The sequence below is a fragment of the Actinia tenebrosa genome, unplaced genomic scaffold (assembly GCF_029948245.1).
Source record: "Actinia tenebrosa isolate PJP-AT-01 unplaced genomic scaffold, QUT_ActTen_1.0 PGA_scaffold5__44_contigs__length_20552954, whole genome shotgun sequence".
In the NCBI taxonomy this organism is placed as follows: Eukaryota; Metazoa; Cnidaria; class Anthozoa; order Actiniaria; family Actiniidae; genus Actinia; species Actinia tenebrosa.
Window position 1 is genome coordinate 12,182,657 of NW_028292582.1, and position 17,837 is coordinate 12,200,493.

The following is a 17,837-nucleotide window of genomic DNA, read 5'->3' on the forward strand; positions in this document are numbered from 1 at the left end:
CTAGAATTAGGGAGTCGGTGTCTGTGTATAGGAGGCGGCAGCGGTCTCCGTACTTTGGCTTAAGCTTATCGTAGTAGAACTCGTACATAAGCAGCTTCGATAGATCCAGCACCGTAAAGCCTGTGTAAACGGGCTTGTTTAGTAAGAGGTTTGCCCTTTTCATGTGAATCACGTAGAAGTTCAGCATTTCTACGTATCTAACGAAGCCTGGCTGTGACACGTATGCTTCTGCTTCCTCTTTGGTGCTGACTATTTTTACGCTTACGCGCTTGCGGATGTTCTCCATTGTCTTTCCGAACACGCTGTTGTTCATCAGTTTGAAGAGGTTTTTCTCGAAGTCATTTTTCGCTGCGGTACGCTTTTGCGTGTTAAAGTCAATGTAGGGGCGCATCCAGGGTTCCTGCGTGAATTTTAGGACTCTGTGGATCTTCTCTACGCGCATTCCGTGTCGCACGTAGAACTGCAGGTTGCGGTAATGTACTACATACTTCTTCTTATCCATCAGGTTCATAGTTAGTTTCCTGTACGGTTTGTAACCAGGGCACATTTGCTTTTGCAGCGGACTTAGCTGCTTAAATGGTATCTCTATCGCTTCTGGTGCTAAGGGGAACTCATTGTGTTCGTCGTGCAGGCGCTCTGGGTACTCCAGATCCACTTCTAAAACGTAACCCTTGTCTTCCTCCTTTCCTACCTGCATGTAGAAGTCTATCGGCTTCACTGGATCCCATTCGAAGTCTCTCACAGGTAGGTACTGTGACATTGCCCAACCATAAAGGTTATTCGCATCCAGGTAGTAAATGTATGTGGTTGGTTTCTCTGGGTCGTGCTCTACTAAGGGGTTGTTTGCGCGGGCGTAACGTCGGCTGGGTCCGCATACGCCGCCACGAATACCGTCTTCCATAAAGCGGTACATGTCGTACTCCGTTAGGAGATCCAACTGCGCATTTGTCTTCTTTAACAAAGCACTCCAGCTGAGCCCAGGAGCCGTGTAGAAATTAGCGGGATCCAATCCGTAATATTCTATAGCCATCTTTCTGAAGCTTTGGAAAACGTCTGCAAGCAGCACTACGTCAGACCTTAGGTAGATGTCGTGGTAGTCCCCCATGTTCTCACAGGAGTACTTTTCCCACACGTCTAACGCATGTTGGTACTCCTCATCCTTTATGCCGGACTCGTTTAGGGTGCTGTAGAAGCGATCTTTGGGTGGTAGGGACTCTTTGAATCGATCCCAGGAATCCATGTATTCGTATGGGTAGACTCCTTTCCTTTCCGCACCATATTGACTGGAAATGGGAAAGTTGGTGTTATACTTTACGAGGTTTGCCAAGGAGTCCGCCATAAACTGCTGCGAATCTAAGAACTTTAGCTTACCCACAGTTACGGACATGTAGCGCTCTTTGTTGTTGGGTATGCATTTGACGTCGGAGCCGTCTGTTCCTTGTAGTAGCAAATGGGAGTCGTAACCGCGGAGGTTGTGAAAGAACACCGGAATCTCCATATCTGGATTTACTTTGAAGTTTATATTGCATTTCCAATGAGCCGCTCCTCTGTATTTACCAGTGATGTGGCAGTGATCCCTAACCTTATCCACATAGAAATCCTCAACAAATGCTTTGTGGCAGTGAATGCAGTGCGTGGAGGGCTTTCCCGGCTTCTCACCTTTCTTAGCATACTTCCCGCATTTAAAATGAGCTTCTCCTAGATACTTTCCATCTTCATCCCACGCTTTCTTGGCTCGTCTTCCAAACTGAAGAAGCGTATGTTGGCAAATGTGGCATTTTTTTGCCTTGTTAAAAGCCTCCTGGTTCTCTTTGGTGAATTCCATCTTCTTTGGACGTCTTAATTGTTCTCTTATCTCCCCCTCCTCTTCTCGCAATGCTTCTAGAAACTCATTAGCTGCGTTCTTACCTCGGTAAATCACAGGAGGGTTTGCTTTACCGTCTGATTTGACTACTATGTAACCAAAGGAGCAGATCTCGTGTAATCCTACCTTATTCGTGGCACCACGTTTCTGCTCTTCCTTAGTTATCAACGCTTCGAAGTCTGCATATATCACGTAAGGCACTTGCATCTGCTATGGATGGTTTGCGTATGAAAGCTCTTTGTTGGTGGGCATCTGGATCCGTTGCGCCACTTCTTCGACTCCGCGGCAGATCTCATCGTGTTTCTTTAGGGCATTTAAGGATGTAAATGACAGCAAGCAGCAGTCGCAGAAGTACTTTTTGCCTTTGTGCTTAGTATGTCTGTAGAATAGTCTGCTAATGTGTTTAACCCATGAGTAGTGTCCGCCGTGGTAGAATAAATGTACGCGCTCTCCTTTACTTTTTGACAGAACTAACGGTACTATCGTCTGCTCTCTGACTCCGTAAACGTTAATTGCTAGATCGTTTATTTCCTCAAATATGGGGATGTCTATCAACTGCCTGGGAAATTCCACACCATCCCACTCTAAATCGTCTGTGGGATACTTACTTGTCCTACAGGGATCCTTCTCTGCTGGATACAGTGCAGACCTGATTGCCCACATAAAGCATCGATTGTCTTCATTCTTCACGTTTACAATAGCCTTCTTCCTTTCTACCCACGTTGGTAGCGGTACGTAACTCCCCCCTCGTATGGGTACGTACCTGGCCATACTTATCTCTATTCCTTCAACCTCCTCTACTGTCCAACCCGATCCTTCTTTCGTGTAGTTAGACAGCGACTCCATTATTGCTTCTAAGGCTTCACTGAGTGACCTATCCAGATTCGTGGATTCTAATATCACTAACGACTTTGATCGCAACATTGCTGTCGTCATTACCTCGTCTTTTGACAAACTTACTTCTACCATTATGCTCGCTTTCAGGGCTCCTAATTCTTCTATACCTTTTCGGAGAGTCCTTTTAACCTTCCTTTCTGACTGACGCCAAAACTGTCTAACGTCAATCTCACCGTTACCGGGTATTGACACCGTGCTGAAGTTGCTTTGGGATTCCATCTATATAATAGGAAATATTTTATACCTAATACCAAGCACTTTTTAGGTCGTCGTAGTCGTACTCACAGTCCTGACAATGCCAAAACAATTTAACCTTAGTCTCAAACTTCTTACCACATCCACAATCATAACTGCTCATACACTTCGTCTTCATTTTCAAATGCTTTTTCAAATCCGCTTCTTTCTTAAAAGTTCTCTTACATTCTTCGCACTCCATATATAGACTAACATATTTAAGTGCGCTGTTGCCCTCAACCACACTTGGAGTGGGGGTCGTCCGTAGGTGGATTTTTGACGCGGGTCTTACCCCGTGTTGAGATTGCGCTGGAACCCCCATTCCCTATACTACTGCGTAATGACCGTAGGAGCCTGAACACTAGTAAAGTGTTATCGCGCGATAAGTTGTTTTATCGCGCGATAAGTTGATATTTATCGCGCGATAGTGACTAAGTTTTGTTATCGCGCGATAAGTTGTTTTATCGCGCGATAAGTTGCTTTATCGCGCGATAATCAGAGAGGCTTTATCGCGCGATAAAAGGCAAGTTTTTTTGTATGTGGTTGGCCCTTACAAGCCACCGTACAATACAGTGACGTCATGTCATTTTTTTATACATGCCATTAAATCAGACGTTTGTTTTAAGTGAATTGTTTAACAGAACTTAAAGTGCCTATCACACATTTTTTTTACTTTTTGGACGAAAAGTACAACCCTCTGGGAATAATAATTTCAAAAAAAAATTTCATTTTTTACCGTTTCTGACACTTTCCCAAGGCAAAAAAACAGGTGAAAGAACATGTTTTCAGCTTCCTGTGCTTTTTTGGCCGAGCAAATTGATGAATTGAGGTCCTGGATCAATGACGTACGCGAGTAAGACGGGTTTGCATGAACACTGGTAAAAGACGGAAAGACAGCTTCGTAGTAGTAAATATCATAGTTCTTCGCAATTCGAGTATTCTTATTTAGTTTATGTCGCGTTTCGAAAGAGAATATGCCGTACAGATGTGTTGCTGGGGGGTGTTCGAATGTTCCTGATACTTCCAAGAACATCGGACTTCATAAATTTCCCAACGACAACGAGTCAGACAAGAAACGAAGACGACTGTGGGTCAACTTTATCCGCACGAAGCGTGCAAAATGGTCACCGACTGCAAACTCTCGACTTTGTTCAGAGCATTTTCGGGCCGAGGACTTTGAAAGCCGTTTTATATCTATTCCTGGGACGCCGTTTGTACCCAGTACTGTCTTAAAAGAAGACGCTGTTCCATCCATCCACAAGAAACAAGACGAAGAACCAAGCGAACAAGTCAACAATGCTTCTAGCTCCACGAGAGGGCATCGCCGGGTAAGTATGTCATGTTCTTTTTTGCTTAACTGGATCTGTTTTCAGCTCACAATTTTGTCTTTATTTTCCATGTAGATCGTAAGGGAATTGCTGAAGGAAACAATTTATCAAAATAACCATGTGCCGGGTACTGAGCAAGACCCACAAGATCCTGAACAAACGACGACGCCAGAAGACAATACGACAACATGTTGCTCTAGTAACAGTGAACCAGCCGACTTCTCTACTCCTGTTGAACAGCCTGTAAGTCGTTTGTTGCAGATAAAGTATTAGTTCTCAGGATCAAAACTTGTTTACCGATCCTAAAAACATAATTTTTCTTCCTTTGTAGTTTCATGATGCTTCCTGTCAAACACCAGAGTGTTTGGGCTGCAAGAAATTGTGCAGTCATAATCGGCAGCTCCGAAACAAGATCATCGACCTAAAAAAGAAAATAGAAGAACAGCAAACTAAAATTCGGGAGCTAAAAGGTTTGAAACTTATGTCCATAGTATTATTATTTTGTCTCGGTATTGAAGCAAGGTTTTATTCACATACACAGTACCTGTAACTGAAAGTTCTGGCATGACAGCCACTTCAGAGAACGTGACCACCGAGGAACCTGTTCATGATGAAATCGTAGCTGTGGAGAGCGAGGGCGAGGACGAAGATATGATTATCGAAGAAGAACCACAGATTTCTTCTCCAGAGTATAAATTGTTCTCGGAAACCGAAACTGAAACGGAGACAGATATGACGGATGCAGAAACAACTCAAGATGATGAAAAACCACAAGTCATAAAGTAAGTTAGGTTCACCAACGAGAAAATAGAAAAGAGCAAAAAGAAAATAGCTATTTGTTAATATATGTCTAATATGTGTTCTTAGGTGTAACACTCTACACAATCTGTTTCCAGAAAAGGATTTGTGCCCTTCATAATAACTATTTCGAGAGCAATAATAAACTCTTGAATGAATGTATTTGTAAGGCCTGGCCAACATATATTCATTTTGAATTCCCTTATGTTATAGGACCAAGGACTCTGACAATTTGAGATCCCAGCCAAAGTTTATAGTGTTCCTGTCTAGGCTGCTCCTGCTGTTCAATATATGTCCTGCATGCAAGACTGAGAAGCCCTTTGTAGAGTCCACTGCCCTTGGAACAATGGTCCAGATTACCACCATATGTGTCAACCCCCATTGTCCATCACCAAGGAATACCTGGGAAAGCCAGCCTAACATGACAGCAACCAAGATGCCAGCCATGAATTTCTTGCTTTGCTTTTCGATCTTGGTTTCAGGGGCCTCTCCATCAAAAGTCATTCAAGTCTTCAAGAACATGGGCCTGGCTTGCATTACCCTAGACTTACTTCAAGCACCAAGCTGTGAGTACATGTGCATGTGACTGTATTTTGTCTGTGTATTGCCTTAATTTCTATGTGCATATAAGAAAATAATGCTAATGCTAATAATAACATAAATGCTAGCTTCTAACAGCTGCTACTAATTATTACTACTGCTGCTACTACTAACTAGTTATGCTCACATATGTAATTACATAATAAAAATAACCAATTTGAAAGCTTCTTTCACTTTTTTTGACAGACGAAATTGTTTCCCACAATCCATTTATACTGGAAAAAATATCAGCAAGACATGTTCGCCAAGCTGAAAGAAACAGGGCAGCCATTGGTTGTTGCTGGAGATGGGCGCCACGATAGTATGGGCCATAGTGCCAAGTACTGTGCATATACCATTTTCTGTTGTACTGTTCCCCTTATCTTTGACTTCTCATTAACTCAGGTACAAAATGATTATGCATAAAAACAATAATACTTTGCAAACATTCCAGGAATTTAGTTATTCACTTGCATTCATGTTTTTTCGTAAGTGGAACAAGGGACTGCCCACACACAGGGGTGGGGAGGGCTCTAAACAGAGGTATGCTTGCAACAACAAACCTTGGTAATGTTGGCTAACAAATTCAGGGACTTCTTTTGTCTTAAGGTGGATGGTTCTTCTTTTTTTCCTTGATAATTTGTCTGTTCTTTACACTTTTGTTGTTTTTATATTAGAGAAATGTTGCAGGTAACAGCCAAGCAATGGAGCCCCTTGCATTTAGAAAATGCATGGAAAGCCTTGTGGCATCTGGACTTGCTTTCGACTCCCTTATCACAGATCGCCATACGTCCATTGCAAAATTCATGAGGGAAAATTTTAAGAACATCAAACACTACTTTGATCTGTGGCATCTGCAAAAGAGTTGAGTGTTTGGAATCATATTAAAAGGAATATTGCTTAATGTTTGCCAGCATGTCAAAGCAGAGTTCAAAACAAAGTTATGGGAAAGGATTTACAGTTATTATGCATCTATTATGCAATTTTATCTTGTTCCAAATATCATAGAACTTATTGCTATTTTTATTTTCTTTAGAGGTACACAAAGTCCTAACTAAGATCAGCAAGGAGAAAGATGGGGAATGTCTGTCCGACTGGATCAAGCCTTGCGAAAATCACCTGCTGTGGAGTGCCACTTCCACGCCATCTGGAGATGGGGAATTGATATGGGCCAAATTTGTTTCATTTTTGTCCTATATCATCAACAAGCATTCTGACCTAGAAAATGACAAATTTAATGAGTGTGCACATGAGGAGCTAATAGGGGATAGAAGATGGCTTGAAGAAGGTATGTATGTCATTGCTAATTAAAGCAAAACCAGGGTTATTCATGGTGAGTTCAAAGAGAATGCTTTCTCCCTTTAACCCAATAAAACTTTTGCCCATATCATGCCACTACTCCATTTTCATAGGTCTTTGAATGAATTTCAAAAGGACCTCAATCTTTTAATCTTATTTTTGCTGATGCAATGTCTTTTTCTGTAGATACACCAGTTTACGACAAAGTGTGTTCTGTCTTAACGAAACCCTCATTGATGAAGGGCATCAAGAAGGCATCACCATTGGCCCAGACAAGTTGTTTAGAGGGTTTTCACTCTGTTGTAAACCAGTATGCACCAAAAATGACAGCCTACTCTTATCAAGGGATGTACTGCAGGTAAATCATCAATGAATTATACATTTCTAAGTAAGGTACTCTGGGTACTTTGTGTGCACTTGGAGTTAATGATCATGGACATAATGAATATAAATATGTCTGTACAATGCATAGTGCAAATAAAGTCAAGCTCGCAATCATAATGTAAGGCACAAAAGTGTGACTGGTGACAGTGTATTTGCATGCTTTCATCTGGGTGAATATTAAATCAACATCAGAAGAACAATAAAACCATGCTAATACAACAGTGGTCACACTTTAGAGCCTACCACTTGTAAAAGCAGTCAATACAAAGTACATTAAAGTTATTTTTTTAAATCTTGAAATTGTTTTTTCCAGGCACATAATTGCAGCTGTCCTTTTTAATTACAACCTTCAACGTGATGTCCGACACAGCGAAGATGGGACAGAACAAGTTAGGATAGTTTATCCCAAATTCAAAAACGGCGAAGCAACTGTTCGGAGTGTTAGAGTAAAGCCAAATCATGGTATAAAAACGGTATACCTACTAGCTCTAAAATATTTGACCTTAACTTACATGTATTTCTTATCTTTGTTTTGTTAACAGATTATATTGAAGACATTTACACAACATTTATTGAGACCAAACAAGAGAAAAAGTTGCCTGCAGCAGTAGAGGAATTGGAAGCCATGACACCAGCGCCCATGAATACTATGTTGGAGAAGCAATCTAGAAATGGAGCATTGCAGTTGTGGAAAAAAAGGAAGTCAATGGTGGTGCAAGAGGTCTCTGGAACTGAACCAGGTATATTTTATTGGTATTATAGTATTAAGGTCAAATAAAATATTTTCATTTAGCAATAGGCTGTGGTATTACTGAAGATATTTTTTATTTGCTCTAAATAAGTTTGACTTTTTTATGTTTCAGTGGGTGAGGCTGTCCCAGTCAACAGACCTGTACCAGCAGAGAAGCAACCCAGACGTTGCCGACTATGCAAAAACCCGATGAAGAACCACAAATTTGTTCTCGACTGTCCAAAAAACAGAAGAAATACCATTACATGATATTTATATTTTTATGTTGTAGAAATTTTCTAATTTAATCATCCATTTCCTCATCCTCATCTTCAAACCCAACAAAACATTCATTGCTGTCTTTAGGTTGAAACTTGCTTCTTATTGCATGATAGGCACATGCAGGAAGTGGTATTCTGTTCTTTCCAACACGATCATAAACCAGATGTATAAATTCTCTGTAAGCAACACTTCTTCATGAACCTAAAACAAAGAAACAAGTCGCTTAATGAATATTATAAATTATTATGAATATTATTGAAATTCTTATTTCTATAAATAATGTCTGCAAAGAATGTTTTTATTATATTGTTCATGTTTACACATAATAATTGTTAATGGGTTACCTGTGGAGTGAAATTATGGGATAGAAGCACATGGTCGAGAGCGGAGAGAAGGGAGGTTGGCGGGCAAATGGTCGAACCCTTTATGATCCTTTATGACCCTTTATGATCCTTTATGATCCCTTTGATTCCCATTTGTGATCCCTTTTTTATTGTTGATCAATGTAAATCGATGTAAACAAGAAAAGGTTAAAGTAAAGTTTAAGATTGTTGATCAGAAAGGTGTTATTCGTCGATCAAACCGCTCGCCGAACGCAAACAACGTCACAGTTCGACCTGAGAGTTCAGCCTCCAAGCGAAGGATCAACCGATGGACAGCAGAAATGGATAATATAGAGAACGAATTTCAAGAATTTGGTCTTCTTGGTCTAATGAATAGTTTAGCAGTTAATATTCCAAAGCTTCCAACCGAATTTATGTCGAATTCGCCAGTCGTCATTTCGCCGCTACAGCACCCGGAGAACAACAACGAAATGGATTTCAACGGTTCAATGGGTAAAAAGGAAGGCGATTTGACTGCAGAAAATTGTACTGGTGCCAGAGAAAGGATTCCGACAGCTAAAGGTAAAGAATTTGAGACACAAAAGCGCAAGGAGAATCGTAAGTACGCGTTGTCGAATATTACCAGACAGATGAACAAAATCAAGCCATTGTTATCTAACCTTGAAAACGAAAGAATCGTACAAATAGAGATGGGATATTTTGACCAGCTAGTTATTAAGTTTCAAGAAGTCCACGAACGTTATATTGAGATATTAGAAGACGAACATGACATTGATTTGGCCCAAGAATGGCATGGTATTCATGATAAGGAAATATTTCATTTCAAGCAAAGCGTTGTAGATTTCCAAAACAGTGTGAAAGAGAAATATGCAAATGTTGTCGAAACACAGTCTCAAATTTCTCAAGGTTCTCGCCGTTCTCGCGTTTCCTCAGCGACCAGAGCAAAGTTGATTGAAGCTAAAGCTAAAGCAGCAGCGTTAGAAATTAAGGCAGCTTTCCTAAAGGAAAAACAAGCTTTGCAAATAGCGACTGAAGAGCTCCAGCTAAAGCAAGAGCTAGCAGAAGCTAAGACAGAAGAAAGAATCTATGAAGAGTACGAGAATGAACATGTGAGAAGTGAGGGTAGGAATGAGTGCTACAAGAATGACAATCCAGCTGAAATCTCCTCAGCTGCCATAGCAACTAAAGAAATGCCACGCACTGTCACATCCTCCTCAAGTTCTTTGGCCGGGAATAACAATACAAGTCAAATAATATCTGGCGAATCGCAGAATAACCCTGCACCATTTGTAGCTAATGTCACATCGTCAATTGTTACCCCAATAGTAGCACATCAATTGAGTGAAGGCTCAGCTTTGCATCCACCAGCCTCAGGGTGGGTCCCCAGACCCCCTCACACAATGAAAGGGTGGACGAGCACCCCAGCAGTAGTACAAACAGCTGACAAATTTGATCACAAAGCTTATGAAAGCGCCCAAGAGAGCTTCATTGAAGTACAAAGAAAGCAGAATGAGTTATCAGAACTAATTGTGAAGCATCAAACCAGAAGTCAGTTACCCTCACACAAGCCACCCATATTCGCAGGGGATGTAATGGAATATCCAGCATTTATTAGAGCCTTTGAAACACTAATAGAATCAAAGGTAGAGAGCCCCATTGAATGCTTATACTTTTTGGAACAGTATACAGATGGTAAGGCTAAAGAGCCAATGAAGGGATGCATGCAAATCAAGTCAGAAGACTCGTACAAGGTAGCCAAGCAATTACTAAAGAAACACTTTGGAAATCCTTTCAAGATAGCAAGTGCATACATTGCAAGGCTTTGCAATTGGCCTGCAGTAAAACCAAATGACGGGGCTAGTTTACAGCAATTTTCTATTGCATTAGAACAAGCACGAAATGCAATGATAGGCATTGCCTACATGAGTGATCTAAACACAACCCATGTCCTGCGTCAGTTGTGGGAGAAGTTACCAAGGTATCTTCGTGTAAAGTGGTGTGAAAAGTCCAACAGAATAGCCAATGCACAGTCAAGGATAGCCGAATTTGCAGACTTCGTGGAATTTGTAGCCGAACAAGCCGATCTAGCCACAGATCCTATCTACTCAGAGGATACCGTTAAAGTGCAGGAACCGCGAAGGGAAAGGCCAACCATTGGTGGAAGAAAGATTCAAAGAAGTAAAGGTTCAAGTTTCGCTACAAACGTATCTTTAGTTGACAACAGTGCTAAAGTAATGAACACTGGTAGTAGTTGTTTGTTTTGTTCCAGCTTACATGACATAGATGAATGTCCAGCATTCAAGGCAAAATGTCTAGTTGACAGAAGGAACTTTATCAAAGAAAAGAACTTGTGTTACGGTTGCTACAACAATGGACACACCTCGAAGTACTGTAAACGAAAGAGATCGTGCAAGGTCTGCAACAGGAAGCATCCCACTTCATTACATGATTACGATTGGAAACCATCACTTCAAGGATCTTCCAAGAACACGAGTGTCAAAGGCAGTGAAGGCGATAAAGATAGTAAGAGCAGCGAAGTGTCATCACAGAGCAACGAAACCAAGACTGAAGGCAAAGTCAATAACGCGTGTACCGCAATCTGTGAGGTAACGGAAGCAGGTGACATTCCAGTGAGTATGGGCATAGTACCAGTGTGGCTATATCACAGGAACAATCCTGATAAGAGAATTCAAGTTTATGCTCTTCTCGATAATGCTAGTGGCGGCACCTTTGTCAAGGCGGAGACGTTACAGAAGTTAGGCATGGTTGGAAGTGAAACCACCATACTGTTGGGCACCCTACATGGTAGTCAAGAGATTGAAACGAAAGCTGTAGACGGCCTCGTGGCAGTTCACTTCACGCAAAGAGATGCAGAGGCAAGCTTACCGAGAACTTACGTTCGAAAGGAGATTCCTGTAGATCGAGCAGAAATTCCAAGACCGGAAATTGGCTACGAATGGCCTCATCTGCTAAACATGACAGAACTTATACCTGCTTATATGGAAAACCTAGAAGTAGGTCTCCTTATCGGACTAAATTGCCCAAGCGCAGTACGGCCAAGAGAAGTAATACATGGAAATGAAGACGGTCCTTACGCTGTACGGTCTCTGCTAGGTTGGTACGTGAACGGTCCGGTGTGCAGCAGGGGTAAGGCCTCAGTCAATTGTAATAGAATACAAGTAAAGGAAGCTGATGATTCTATTGCGGAGAGAGGCTACATAAACATAGAAAGAGCATCCAAGGAATTGATAACCCCTCAAGCAGTATCACGAATGTTCGAAGTAGATTTCTCAGAAAGAGAAAGTGGAACAGGCATGTCACAGGAAGATCGCAGATTCATCAAGATGGCAGAAGAAGGAATTAGACTCTGTGAGGACAATCACTATGAAATGCCCCTCCCATTCACGAGTGAGAACGTTCAACTTCCAAATAATCGTGAGCAAGCGTTGCAACGTTTGAACAGTCTAAAGAAGAGACTACTGACAGATAAAAGGTATCATGATGATTATACAGCGTTCATGTCAAACCTCGTAGACAAGGGACATGCAGTCAAGGTTGCACCTGAAAGATTAAAGACTCCTGTTGGCAAGGTTTGGTATATACCCCATCACGGGATATATCACCCACAGAAACCACAGAAGATTCGTGTGGTATTTGATTGTTCCGCCAAATACCAAGGGGAATCCATAAACGACAATCTGTTGCAAGGTCCAAACTTGACGAATCAGATGATAGGTATGCTGACGAGGTTCAGAATGGAGAAGATCGCGTTTATGGGTGATATAGAGAAAATGTTCTACCAAGTCAGAGTCAACGATCAAGATCGAGATTTCCTGCGTTTCATGTGGTGGCCTGACGGGAATCTCAACAATCGACCAGAAGAATACTATATGACAGTCCACCTTTTTGGCGGTGTCTCATTACCGGGTTGTTCCAACTTCGCATTGAGACGCACAGCAGAAGATAATGCGAGGGAATTCGGAAAAGAGGCAGTAGACACCCTAAGAAAGAACTTTTACGTCGACGATGCCTTGAAGTCAGTTGAAAACGAGGAAAAGGCAATCAAGTTGTTGCAAGATGTCAAGGCACTCTGCGCAAGAGGCGGATTTAATCTCACTAAGTTCGTAAGCAATAGTCGCAAAGTCTTAGAATCAGTGCCAAAAGAACACCGAGCGGACAACGTCAAGGATCTAGACCTCTGTCGAGAAAGGCTCCCGATAGAAAGAGCGTTAGGCCTACACTGGTGCATAGAGTCGGATACCTTCAAGTTTAGAATTGAACTAAAGAATCAACCTTGTACAAGAAGAGGTATCTTATCTACTCTGAGTTCAATTTACGACCCACTGGGGTTTATAGCCCCCGTTGTGCTAATCGGAAAGCAGATCCTTCAAGACATTTGTCAAGAATGTAGCTGGGATGAACCAGTACCCGAAGACATCCAAACGCGTTGGAACAAATGGAGAGGTCAGCTTGCATGTCTTGATCAGCTCAACATACCAAGATGCTTTAAGGCTCCAGATTTCGGTAAAGTCGTCTCGGCACAGCTCCACAGCCTGTCGGATGCGTCAACGAAAGGTTATGGACAGTGTTCATACATAAGATTAGTGGATGAACACAACAAGATACACTGTGCACTCGTGGCAGGCAAGGCACGAGTGTCACCAAAGAAAGCTGTAAGCATCCCAAGGCTAGAGCTGGCAGCAGCCACAACATCAGTAAAGGTAGCTGATGCACTAAAGAAAGAACTAGAATACGAAAGTCTCGAAGAGTTCTACTGGTCTGATAGTCAAGTAGTGTTGAGCTTCATAAGTAACGAAGCGCGACGTTTTCATGTATATGTAGCAAATCGGGTGCAGATTATCAGAGATCTCACGTCCCCAGGCAGCTGGAGATTTGTTGAGTCTGCCTCGAACCCAGCAGATGAAGGTTCGAGAGGACTGATGCCAAGAAAATTTGTCGAGCAGTCAAAATGGATTCGTGGACCGGAGTTCCTTTGGCAGTCACAAGAACAATGGCCTCAACAGCCATCATGTAAACTCCAGCTGGATGATGACAATCCAGAAGTCAAGAAAGTCATAGTGCATGCTAAACGTGTTCAAGAAAGGAGCAATGTGCTACAGCGTCTAGAAAGATTCTCAAAGTGGACAAGAGCAAGAGCAGTAGTGGCCTGGTGCCTAAAGTACAAACAACAGTTAAAGAACATCATAAAGGAAGACCGCCAACAGAGTTGTAGTCCTGTCACAGTGAGCGATTTGAAGCAAGCCGAAACAGAAATTATCAAGCTTACGCAAGCAAGTGCCTTTGAAAAGGACATATCATTGCTAAAGGACATAGAAACGCGAGCGAAAGGCGAAAGTCGAAAACTGGACAAAGATAAGAAGTCAGTCATGAGGTCTAGTACACTCTACAAGTTAGACCCCTACTTGGATTCCAACGGAATACTCAGAGTCGGTGGGCGACTCAGAAGAGCGGCAGTAGATGATGCTATAAGAAATCCTATCATACTCCCAAAGTCGGGACATGTTACAACGTTGATTATTCGCCATTATCACGAAGGAACACAGCATAGTGGAAGAGGCATCACATTAAACGAACTACGTGCAAACGGATACTGGGTTGTCAGTGGCGGCCACGCGATTAGAAGTTTGCTTGCCAAATGTGTGAGATGTCGCTTCCTACGCGGAAATGTAGGTGAGCAGAAGATGGCAGACCTACCTGATGCACGTCTGCAAGCCGCACCACCATTTACTAATTCTGCCGTGGATTATTTTGGGCCGTGGTATATCAAGATCGGACGCAAAGAAGTAAAGAGATATGGAGCATTATTTACGTGCCTATCCAGTAGAGCAGTACACATTGAAGTAGCCCATTCGTTGGATGCAGATTCTTTTATACAAGCGTTGCGCCGATTTGTCGCAAGAAGAGGTCCTATCAGACAGTTGTACAGTGATCAAGGAACCAATCTTGTTGGAGCAGAGAACGAGTTGAAAAAAGCGATCGACGAAATGGATGACGACAAGATTAGATCTGAACTCCTAAAGAATGATATTGATTGGATCAAGAACCCTCCCACTGCCAGTCATTTCGGTGGAGCTTGGGAAAGACAAATTCGGTCAGTTCGGAACATCTTAGCAGCCCTGATGAAGGAACATGGATCAAGACTCGATGAAGAATCACTTACTACATTTATTTGTGAAGCTGAAGCAGTTATAAATAGTCGTCCCCTCACCGTAGACACGATCAACGATCCACTGTCTCCAATACCGCTGTCTCCAAGTATGCTGTTAACCGGAAAGTCAAAGATCGTCTTACCACCACCCGGCAAGTTCCAAACAGAGGATATGTATTGCAGAAAGAGGTGGCGACGAGTGCAACATCTGACGGATCAATTCTGGAGCAGATGGAAAACAGAATACCTGCAGAACATACAAGCAAGACCCAAGTGGCAACGGAAGAGACGTAACTTTGTTAGTGGAGACATAGTACTAGTAAAGGACAGCGACACATCCCGAAGTCAGTGGCCTTTAGCTAAAGTGATAACTACACATTCGGATGATCAAGGTTTCGTCAGATCAGTAACGGTTCGTACTTCCAAGGGTTCAACGCTGGATCGACCAATTGCTAAGTTGGTCCTCCTCCTAGAAGCTGAACAGGAAGAACCGGGAATCCCCGACGAGGAGCCATGAAGAACTGATAAAAAATTGACATTGTTGTTATTGTTGTAAAAAATATGTTTATTTTTGGGGAGCAATGTTAATGGGTTACCTGTGGAGTGAAATCATGGGATAGAAGCACATGGTCGAGAGCGGAGAGAAGGGAGGTTGGCGGGCAAATGGTCGAACCCTTTAGGATCCTTTATGACCCTTTATGATCCTTTATGATCCCTTTGATTCCCATTTGTGATCCCTTTTTTATTGTTGATCAATGTAAATCGATGTAAACAAGAAAAGGTTAAAGTAAAGTTTAAGATTGTTGATCAGAAAGGTGTTATTCGTCGATCAAACCGCTCGCCGAACGCAAACAACGTCACAATAATGATGAGGATGACAAAGCAATAGTCACAAAAGAAAACTTGGAATTAGAGACTAGAAATGTGTATTCGTCAAATTTTCTATTACACAGGTTTTGAAAATAATAATAAAGAGATATTTTACTAGTGAGCTAGCCAGCACCTTCCTCTTGATAGTGAAAAAATAATAAGCACTTTTTCCTCAGAAAAATAGAGAAACTGTTCTGAAACATTTAGTCCAAAAATATTTGATCACAGGCATGGCAACTTATGGTGTAAACAGGTCACAGAGGTACAAATAAAGCTGGCAAAAGCACACTGAGGATAAGGGAAAACAAAATGAGCTCATAAAACAAAGCTACTCAAGGTCACAAGCGATAAAATTTAGCTCATATCTGAATTCTTTATACTATCGGTACAAGTATGACAAGCTATAGCCTGAACTTCGTGCTAGATTATCTACAATCAAAGACGCTTGACTTCCTTTTCTTCCAAACCGGTTTGTCGATAACTTCTCCCATCTATAGTTCTGTATTTTCCGGCGGATAGCCTGAGTGACCATCTATCCAAACAAACAGTTTCAAATGCTGGATGAAGTGTTATGCAGTTCGGTGGCGTCTGCATTTCCTCGAGTACCCACTGGTCGGAAAGAGCATCGCTGCATTTTTCCATGTCTTTACAACAGTAGCACTCGTTCGCATTCTGTAGGAAGGCTGTAGAGCATTTTCCACAAGAGCACCTACAAATTTCACAGCAAAAATTATCGATCATCACACCTAGTGCAATCGTGATCTTTACAGAAATAACGAAGACACAGACTTCGGTTACGATACGTGTATATCTTACCAGTTGCTAAGTTCTTCTTTCCCCGCTAAACGGTGTTTCAAACTTTCTAATCTACGTTCTTTCTCCTCCTGTCTTTTCTTATATTCTCTAAGCCACTCTTCGTCGGCCATGGGCTCGTTTGAATACGGCTGAACCACATCATCAATCTCCTCATCTTCATCGTTGCTCAACAAGTTGTCCGACGCTTGATTCTCGTTATCAACATCGTAGTATCCCGGAATATAGTTTGAATTCTGAGTCATCGTCAGAGAAAGAGCATTCGTCGGATGAAGAAGAAGTCGTAGACATTTTCGATTCAGTTTTTACAGTAAATAAATTCTAATAATCTCAAGATCAACAGGCAAAGCACACAGTTGTGGCTTCAAGAGAACAATCACAGTAACCCGGTTACTCCTGCTACGTCATAGGTACCAGTCCCCAACCGCGCTCGACCGAAATTGCCATTTTAGTACAATTCCAACATTCTTACGAGAAAAAAAAATGCAAAGACGCGTAATATTCTAATTTTTTTTGTTGATTCTTTAAGCTCATGCATTATACTTTTCGTCCAAAAAGTAAAAAAAAATGGGTGATAGGCACTCGTCTGATTTCGCGGTGGTCAAAAACGCACGCTTAAATCGACAATGTTTGGCGTAACCAGATTTTCATTGGACGCGCGGTGATTTTTGGAGCCTGGTACCGAATTAACGACATTCACAATCGGCCTTCGTTCGGATGGACGTTTATTCGTCGTATTTACCCGAGGATAAAATCGAAAGGCGGGAAGGTGTTTTAATAGGTGTTTTAATAGCTTAAAAGCTATTCAAGACCGACATTTTGATACCAAAATGTGGAGGGTCTGGTGAATGTTTGAATTTTTTTAACCATGTAGAAGTGAGCATGTTTTTAATTAAAGTCTCTTCTAAGTTAAAGGGCCACTTGGACGAAAATTGTTCCAAAATTAAAACTCTTTCATTCGAGCTGGAACTTTGCTGAAATAATCTTGAACACATTAAGAACCTCTCACTGAAATATCTTTCTAATATTCGAAAGGGAAGGGCCAAAATTTTACGATTTATTTTCGTCCGCCATTAATTTCTTTGTGTCACGGCCAACGAGTCATTATGTACAGCAGTTTTACGCTGTGACGTCATTTACTCAACACTGTCATGTTAGCGTCGTTTTGACTATACATTTCTTGTTAAATTACCTGAAGTTTATTTGATGTTTTAAACGCGTTATCGTGAAAAGAATCTCTAAACAG

The 17,837-nt window shown here is 41.7% G+C and overlaps 3 protein-coding genes across 5 annotated transcripts; 2 read left to right on the plus strand and 1 right to left on the minus strand.

The window, feature by feature from the left end:
• The first annotated feature begins 3,741 nt into the window (after positions 1-3,741).
• LOC116296306 (uncharacterized) lies at positions 3,742-8,957 on the plus strand. 3 transcript variants are annotated; one of them, XM_089037766.1, is made up of 8 exons: positions 5,551-5,687; positions 5,908-6,105; positions 6,378-6,564; positions 6,737-6,988; positions 7,186-7,357; positions 7,697-7,845; positions 7,926-8,123; positions 8,247-8,957. In XM_089037766.1, the coding sequence occupies exons 2-8, from the start codon at positions 5,959-5,961 to the stop codon at positions 8,381-8,383; spliced, it is 1,242 nt and encodes a 413-aa protein (XP_088893892.1). In that variant the 5' UTR covers positions 5,551-5,687; positions 5,908-5,958; the 3' UTR covers positions 8,384-8,957. The 3 variants fall into 3 exon arrangements, 2 of the variants coding, with proteins under 2 accessions (XP_088893891.1, XP_088893892.1); XR_016121297.1 differs by lacking the exons at positions 6,737-6,988; positions 7,186-7,357; positions 7,697-7,845; positions 7,926-8,123; positions 8,247-8,957 and adding exons at positions 3,742-4,323; positions 4,399-4,566; positions 4,655-4,793; positions 4,865-5,105 and having other exon boundaries at positions 5,335-5,687; positions 6,378-6,486; XM_089037765.1 differs by lacking the exons at positions 6,737-6,988; positions 7,186-7,357; positions 7,697-7,845; positions 7,926-8,123; positions 8,247-8,957 and adding exons at positions 3,742-4,323; positions 4,399-4,566; positions 4,655-4,793; positions 4,865-5,105 and having other exon boundaries at positions 5,335-5,687; positions 5,908-6,408.
• Positions 8,958-9,059: 102 nt separating this feature from the next.
• LOC148906555 (uncharacterized) lies at positions 9,060-15,425 on the plus strand. The gene has a single exon (XM_089038067.1). It carries the CDS (start codon positions 9,060-9,062, stop codon positions 15,423-15,425), a length of 6,366 nt encoding a protein of 2,121 aa, XP_088894193.1.
• A 387-nt stretch (positions 15,426-15,812) lies between these two features.
• LOC148906556 (uncharacterized) lies at positions 15,813-16,962 on the minus strand. Its single transcript, XM_089037767.1, has 2 exons — positions 16,595-16,962; positions 15,813-16,487 (listed from the first exon to the last, which is right to left on the minus strand). The coding sequence occupies exons 1-2, from the start codon at positions 16,834-16,836 to the stop codon at positions 16,214-16,216; spliced, it is 516 nt and encodes a 171-aa protein (XP_088893893.1). The 5' UTR covers positions 16,837-16,962; the 3' UTR covers positions 15,813-16,213.
• Positions 16,963-17,837: the final 875 nt, after the last annotated feature.